The 8,656-nt window shown below is 40.1% G+C and overlaps 1 protein-coding gene across 1 annotated transcript in view; it reads right to left on the bottom strand.

Moving 5' to 3' along the window:
* Positions 1 to 4,375: 4,375 nt before the first annotated feature.
* The window catches only part of ppp2r5eb (protein phosphatase 2, regulatory subunit B', epsilon), a gene marked incomplete in the record, with an annotated part of 57,932 nt that continues 53,651 nt past the window's right edge, over positions 4,376 to 8,656 (bottom strand). The window contains 2 exon segments of the mRNA XM_035673571.1: positions 4,376 to 7,099; positions 8,527 to 8,628. Coding sequence (XP_035529464.1) covers positions 7,000 to 7,099; positions 8,527 to 8,628 — 202 coding nt within the window.

Genomic DNA, 8,656 nt, shown 5'->3' with positions numbered 1-8,656 from the left:
ATCTCACCCTCAAACGGCAAATTACTGTTTTCTCTTTGCTCGTTTATTCGCCCAGAATGAAGAATTAATCATTTACACATCATCTTTATTTGAGCTTCGACTGGCGCTCTGATGATTATTATATTTATTTCATCCGGTTGCGTCCTCTTCTTCTAATAAACAAGCATTTATTTGTCATATACAATCATACACTGTACAATCTGGGGGTCGGGACCCCCACTAGGAGTCGCCAAAGCTTCATGGGGGGTTGCGAGGCCTTCTTGATTTTAAATGTTGTAAGAGAGCTTAAAAAATATACACAGACACTTAAATATTTAGAATTCTATGTTAAACTGTTAGAGGTGTTGGTAGGTTAGGCTAGCAGTTTCCCCCTGCTTCCAGTCTTTATGCTAAGCTAGGCTAACAGAGTCCTCACAGACATATTTGAACTGTTCCTTTAAGATCTACATATGTGTATGTGAACCAGAGTAGAGAGATGAAAGCATGTAGAGCAGTGTGGGTGTGTGTGTGGGTGAGGGGAGGGGGAGGTAATCAGCTGAATTATCAGCGCTGTGGGATAATTAATCATAAAGAGCTCGCTGAGGCGTTGAGAACCTTCCAGTAATTACACTGGGCCAAAAACCACAGACCAAAGCCGGGGACGAGTCTTTGAGGGAACTTCTCGTTGGCGGCGAGCTGTCGGCGCTTTCTGCTCGACAGGTGATCCTAATGAGATAAATGGTTACCAGCTCCACCGGCACGCCGCTAACTACCGTCCCCGACGCACACGATTACAGCTCAGCACGAAGTCTTGTCCTATAACACTCTCTGCTGCACTGATTTAGATTAGAAATAAATACAAACAATTATCAAATAATATCAAATGTTTAATTTTAATGTAGAAAACTAATTAAAAGAATTAAATCACTGGTTCACAACCTTTTTCTATCATTTATTAACCTGACTCAGTGACTTATTTTATGTTTATTTCATATTAAATTAAAAACAATGAACCCAAACAGTGAATTTGGATGAATTATGAGCAGATTATTTCCTGTTTAGGTAACTTTTTATACAATTCTGTATTAAGTATTTATTATTATTTTTAACAATCATACAGATTTAATAAGCTTCTTTTTTGACAAATTCAGTGTTTTCTTCTCACTGACACTTCAGCTGCTGTTCTACTAAACAATTTACTTTTACTTATACTTGATCTTGAGGTGAGCTCTGCAGTCCTTTGCTGACCTCTGGTGGCAGACTGAGGTACTGCACTGTGTCAACATTCAACACACAGGACAGAGAGGCTTATAGCCTTATTTATGATCAATTAATTTCAGTCTCTGATCAGTTGTAACACTTTTAATCTTCACATACATTATTTCTTATTATTTATCTATTTTTGTGTTTTGTTTTGGTGAAAAAAAGACTGAATTTAACCAAAAATATCATCAATCATAAACTACAGGATATAAACTTTTTTTAAAAATACAAACGTGTGAAATTGTCAGTTATCTTACTGAATTAAAAGTGACACTAACAGAGTTTTGTAAGTTTTGTAACTATATATAATTATTTGTTTATAACACTCATATAGAGGCATCAGCATTAAACTGAATTAAAAGTCAAATTAAAAACTCCCTGTAGTTGGATGTAGGTATCTTTACACTTTAATATCTGATCTGAGTTCTTCTTCCACCTCTGACGTTCGCAGTATGAAACACTGACCTCCTGCAGACAGAGAGCAGCAGCAGTGGTCAGATCGAACTCTTCCTCCGTCCATCTGACGGTCCACTCAACTCCTCATCAAACCCTGACTTTAAACCTCCTCAGGAGGCCCCGTCAGTTCACCTGTGTGCCTCCACACTTCCTCCTGTTCTCTCATTGGTCAAGAGACCTGAAGTAAAACAACCAGCAGGAGAGCGAACACTCAGCTGTACAATGTAAAGAACATTTAGCTGCTTCAGTTTCCAGCCAGAGAGAGGAAGTATTCAGATACTTTACTGAAGTAAAAGTACTAAAAGCACCCTGTGGAAATACTCCACTACCAGGATCAATCCTCCATTCAGTGAGTTATTATTATATCGGATGTGTTTGGATTAATATTCCTGCTGCATGAAAGTGTTAAAACTGCTACTGTTGATTGATTTGAACTGTATCGCTGTACAAAAACCACCCAAACAAATGTCCAAATTCTGTATAAAAACAGGTTTTTACCAGCAAAAGAAAGTTTTTATAAAGGTTTTTTCCAGCAGATGACGATGGTCCATAATATAAGAAAACGACTTTATTCCGTATAAATTCCTTTAAAATGTCTTATGAATAAATGTTTTTGCTGTGAGATATTTAGTTTACTGTCATTGTTTCTCTAAAAAGTCAAAAACAGTTTTCAGCTTTGTGACGATGCTCGTCCAAGAAGGTTTTTATAATAATTTATTTTATTTAATAATTAACCCATAAAGGGAAACTTAAAGATAAAAACGTGTATCAGTGACATTTGTTAATCTCTCTCCTTATTTCCTGTCTTCTCTTTAGATAATAAAAGCATCAAATCAATATCAAAAAGACTTTAAAATAGTTACATTATTCTTAATAGTGCTTTTATATTTGTACTTAGATTTGTCATCAATACACCTAATATAATATATTATATATATATTTAGATATATATAGTAATATTACTGACAGACAAGAATAAGATATAATATTAATAATAAAATAAATAAAAAAAAAACACCTTTTGGGACTTTAGGGCCTCCGTACTTCATCCTTCAGTTAATCACAGAAATAAAAAATCACTAAATTTTAAGATTTGAAGGTTTTAACTCGACAGGAAGAAGATGAAAAATATGAAAAGTAACTAAAGCTGTCAGACGAGTATTTTCCTCTGAGATGTAATGGAGTATTTGTAGTAGTACTTAAGTAAATGTACTCAGTTACATCCACCACTGTCAGTTTCAGGGTCCTACTCTTTAAATGTTATCAGTGACTTTACAGTTTATGATCACGTCTAATCTGCTTTAGAATAAATAAAGTTAGTGAATCTTCACATCGTGACCACATGGCGAGGAAAAGGACACAGCACGCCTTTTTTTTACTCCTCTACTGCAGCCATTGTCTGTTTTTCAGTCCCTCCAGGAAGTTATTTCAACAATAACACAAATTCTGCCTGATCAATCAAATCAAATCCGTCCAATCAGAGCAGTCCCTCAAGTGCCCCAAAAAAGGCTCTAAAGTCCTGAAATGTATGAATAATTTATAAATATTCTCAAATCTTTTCGTCCAAAGCAGGAAAATGATATAAATCACTCATTTTCTACATTTATTAACCCTTCAGTTGCTCTGTGTTACCTCCAAAGTGTATAAAGAAAATGAATAAAATATCAAATCTGTTTATGTTGACAGATGTTTGTTTCAGGTCTCACACACACATACACACACACTCTCTCTCACACACACTCTCTCTCTCTCTCTCTCACACACACACACTCTCTCTCTCTCTCTCACACACACACACCCTCTCTCTCTCACACACACACACTCCTTCTCTCTCAACCCTCTCTCTTCTCTCTCTCTCTCTCACACACCCACACTCTCTCTCACACACACACACTCTCTTCTCACACACACAACAAACACACCATCTATCTCTTTCACACAACACCACTTCTCTCAACACACTCTCTCTCTCTCACACACACACTCTTCTCCTCTCACCACACACACTTTCTCTCTCTCACAACACAATCTCTCTCTCTCACACACACACTCTCTCTCTCACACACACACACTCTCTCTCTTCACACACACATCTCTCTCTCTCTCTCTCTTCTCCCTCTTCACACACACACACCTCTCTCACACAACACTCTCTCTCTCACACACACACACCACAACACACCACTCTTCTCTCTTATCACACCACACACACTCTCTCTCACACTACACTCTCTCTTCTCCACACACCACTCTCTCTCTACACACACCACTCTCTCTCTCACAACACACTCTCTCTTCTCTTCTCTCTCCCTCTCTCACAACACACACACTCTCTCACACACACTCTCTCTCTCTCTTCAACACACACACACACACACTCTCTCTCTATCACACAAACACTTCTCCTCTCTCCTCAACACACACTCTCTCTCTACACACACAACTCCTTTCACACACACACACTCTCTCTCTCACACACACATAACACACACTTCTCTCTCTTTCTTTTTCCCTCTCATCACCCGGCACACACACACTCTCTCTCTCCCTCCCTCTCTCACACACACACACATCTCTCTCTCTCACACACACACTCTCACTCACTCTCTCTCTCTCTCTCTCACACACACACACACACAGTGACCCCAGAAAAATAAAGCAAATCCAGCATCTGGGCTTTATCACAAAACAGGTTTAATTTAATATCTCTTTATTTTTTAAAATAATTAAACATTTGTATTTCTCCAACCCTTTTTTATCTTTTTTTCAGTTTTTAAATCATATTATATTCCGGGCCGTTCTAAAGCACACATTAATCCTGCGAGGGAGGAGGGGGGAGGTTCGCCGTCCAACACTCCCAACAACAGGGGGGAGGGCAACGTGGTCTGCTCCGTGCCTTCCCTCTCTACTCCCCCCTCCCTCCCGCTGACCCTCGACTCCCTGCCTACCTGCCCTCACCCTCACCACCCTCCCCTCCCTCCCTCCCCAACTAAAAAAAATATATCCAATGGTCAAAAGAAACTTCATCAAAATATCCAAAATGAGATAAAAACCAAGAGAAGGGGGAGGAGTGAGAGACAGAAAAGAAAAAACAGACTAAAAGGGGGGGAAACACTATCATAAATACCAGGAAGTCTTGTTCCATAATACCTCTTTATATACTGGATACTCCTCTCCACAGTTTCCTAAGCAAAAAACAATAGGCTAAATTACTACAAGATACAAGATTATCAGTGTACTGCATTCAATAACAATGTACAGGGTTGTCTTTTTTTGTCACTGTTGTTGTTGTTGTAATACTGTGAAGTCAACGCGGCGCCCCCCGGTGGGCGGAGGGAGGAGGAGGAGGAGGAGTTGGGGGAGGTGAGGTGAGGCGGGGCGCTCGTCTTTTCACAACAGGGAGGAAGATTTTTGGCGCTCCTCTGAAGACTTTTTTTTTTTTGTTGTTGTTTTTATTTGTAAGTCCCCGTTATGTCCGGAGGGTATCAGTGCCAGACTGATACCAGGGATACCTGGTATGGTAGGGAGGGAGGGAGGGAGGGAGGGGTTGGAAAAAGGTTGTTTTTAAAACAAAAAAGTGATGAAGAGTAGTCCATCGTTTTTGTGGAGGAGGAGTTGAGTGCGTTTACAGGCGGACTCGAAACCGGATCAAGAACCAGGATGTGATATTCAGGCCTGGAGCTGCGTGTCGGGGGGGAATGTGAAGTAAAACATGAAACTAAATGATATTCGATATACTTCTGCTCCCTTAGTTCCTCGTTTGATACATCAGCTGCTTTAACTCGTTGGTTAATGTAAAGAAACTTTATGATTGTGGTTTATTTCAGATTATTCTGATACGTGTCGTTGTAGATTCAACCACCAGATGGCGCCAAAGTAAAAGGTAAAAAACCTTCTAATGCTACACACATATTGGTCTTATCCTTTTATTGTATGAACCCCAATTTTATTAGCATCTATAGTTAGCATTTATACAAAACTCATATTTACATTATGTAATTACTTCTTTATGTAGCAGTTTTTAATCTTTAGTGGCGGAGTCCGCCAATTCCTGCTCGGGATTTAATTCACATGAAACGATGAGTGCACATCGATTTTTACACAGCTGGTCATTTTCATGTCATTGAAAGAAAAGTTCAGCATTTACAGATCGCTTTCATACAGCTGTGTCAGGTCAACACGCGGAGGCTTTTATTGTGAAGCAGCCACACAGGAAATGCAAAAATCAAACAGGTTTCTTCTCTTCAAAGTAGCTTCTCAAGGTTTCTTTGTAGTAAAAGCTGAAGTCTGGGAACCTGCAGTAACCACAGATATAAATCTTTAAGGGATTAATTGTAAAGTTTTGAGGGTGAAAAAGGTAGAAACACTAAACTGAAGGAAATAAATATATTGAGCACAAGAATTAATAACCAAACAATTTAACAAACGCATGTAAACGCACTCAGAGAGGAGACGGTTGTAGTGAGAAAGGTCTAAATTTTGTTCAGTTTTTTCTTTCCCCGTTTAAAACAGGAAGTAGAACCTGTAGACAGGTGGGTGGGGCCAGAGAGGGGAGAGAGGGGTGAGGAAGGGGGAAGGAGGGACTCATTATCAGTCCGGACGTCCCACAGGGGCGGGGGGCAGAAATGACAGATTCACCGTTAAGAGAGGAGGAAGGGAGGGAACAGAAAGATGGAGGCAACGAGAGGAAAAGCAAAGAGGAGAACCAGCAAAATAAAAATTACACACAGGACCGTACTGAGGAAGAGTGGGATGAAGAGTTAAAATCAATCTATCTTCTCTTTTTTTGTTGTTTTTTGTTTTCCAAGAGTTCATTTCTTGTCCTACAGTCCAAAAGTTGTTTTTTTTGTTTAGATTCCCCTCGCACACAAGTCATTTTCTCATTTTCTATTTTTTTCTTCCTTTTTTTTATTATTATTGTTTTGTTTTTGTTTTTTTTTCCGTTTGCAATAATATCAGTTTAGGGAGAAAAAAAAAAAACAAAGAAAAAAACAAAGAAAAAAATAATTATTTACAGTGCTGTTGAAATAATGAAAACAGACGTGATGAATCTACTGTAAAGTAAGTCGCACAAACACAGGAGAAAAAAAACATAAGAAAAAAAAAACAATTAAGAAACCAGCGGGCGCTCCGTGTCGGTCCAGAGACGATGGCCTGTATCGGGGATTTCTCAGAGCTCTGGGCAGACATGGCTGATGTGGAGGGGGGGGCTCAGGGGGGTTGGGGTAAGGATAGAGGGGAGGGGGAGTCACAGGGGGAGAGAAGGGGGAAGGGGCGGAGGGGAGCGCGGCGCTGTCTTCGTTAAGTTGGGATGATCCCGTCGCTCCTAAGGCCCCGCTTCAGCTCCAAGTCCTCCAGCTTCTTCCACAGCTCCTCCCGCTCCTTCTCCTTCTTCTTCTCACTGAAACAAACAACAACAACAACAACGACGAGTGTTTACTGAGTGTTTACTGAGTGTTTGAGACACTGTAGCCTGGTTCCAACACGATCTCTTCAGAGGGGTCCCGTTAAGAGTTACGGTGTTATTTTCCCACACAGACACGGTACCTCGTACTGAACTCAGTCAGTGAACTACAGAGAGCCACGGTCCCTCTGAAAACACGCTTTGTGATATTTTGGAGGGGTCTCTAAAATACTGACAGTATGAGCCCCTCCAGGATTTAGCTTTTTCTGGGATTGTTGGAGCCTAAAATGTCTTATTTAAAAAAAAAAAATACTAAGAATGATGATGTTTTTAGGGATTTCTTTGCAATGAAAATGTAAAAACTTGTTCCAGTGAGAATAAAATCGCAGAGAAGTAAGTTAGGACTGAATATTTTGTGCAGGAAACTACAATGACCGAACTAAACACTAAAAAGTGCTATTTCTTGCCATGCATTTCTTTTTTTTTTTCTTCATCATCATCGATTATGTGTAAACTTTTGATACTATTGATCACTAAATCACTAATTCTTGCCATCACCACTGAAGTCTGACAGCACAATATCATTAACTTCAGAGTTCACTGCTTACGGTGTTCAACTGCCACCACTGACAAGAGTCTACAGCCATGCTAGCAGCCCCGAGCTGAGCTATTAATGAGGATTCTCCTATTATTGTGATTATTGGTAAGAATTGTGGGTATTTCGCTGCTTCTGAAGGGGGGGACCAGAAAAGCTTTAAGCACCACTCCATTAGTGTGTAGTGATGCTACAGTTACAGCTGAGGCTGCACATTTAATGTGATCTGAACATTGATCAAAATAATCCCGCCTTCAACCCGAGGATGATGGGAATGTTATGAGTTGTTGCAGGTGTTTGATGATAAACCAAAGTATTGAAGAAATTACCAGTTTGACCTGCTGGTGGATCTTAAGGAAAAGTTTTTAATTCATTCAACTTTTCATGATAATTCATCCATTACAAGCACACGTTTCAACCTCATGGTGGAGCTCTGAGTAAAGTCAGTAGGATTCATTCATTTCCCATCAACCCATGCAGCAGATGTTGAGATATTTCAGTGTCTGGACCAACAGTTACATTTACACATTTTAAACTGATTAAAGATCAGCACTCTGCTTCAGTGAACTTTGAATCTTAATTGGCCAATAAACCAAACCTAATCACGTCGTCAGTGTGTTCTCTTCATTAAGCCTGTAAGACATTAACTTCCTTTAGTGAAACCGCCTCTCCTCTCGTCTTCCTGCTGCTCTTTTCTCAACCTCAGCTAATATTAATGCTGATGTTTGTGATGATAGTAACACCGCTGTCCCTGCAGGGATCATAAACCATCACATTAATCCTGAACCCTCAGTCGCTGTTGATGGTGTGAGTGCGAGCGCCTTCTCACCGCTGGCGGTCCGACTTGTAAGTGGCTGTGAGTTCATCAAATAAGGTACTGTTCATCTCCATGAAGGCCTTCAGTACGTTGTACACCAGCGCCACGATCGCCCTGCGAGGAGGGGAGAGAGAGAGAGAGA

The sequence above is a fragment of the Morone saxatilis genome, unplaced genomic scaffold (genome assembly GCF_004916995.1).
Source record: "Morone saxatilis isolate NCDOM2014 unplaced genomic scaffold, NCSU_SB_2.0 Contig3, whole genome shotgun sequence".
In the NCBI taxonomy this organism is placed as follows: Eukaryota; Metazoa; Chordata; class Actinopteri; family Moronidae; genus Morone; species Morone saxatilis.
Note: the sequence above shows the minus strand (reverse complement) of the source record. Positions and strands in the feature narration are given on the sequence as shown.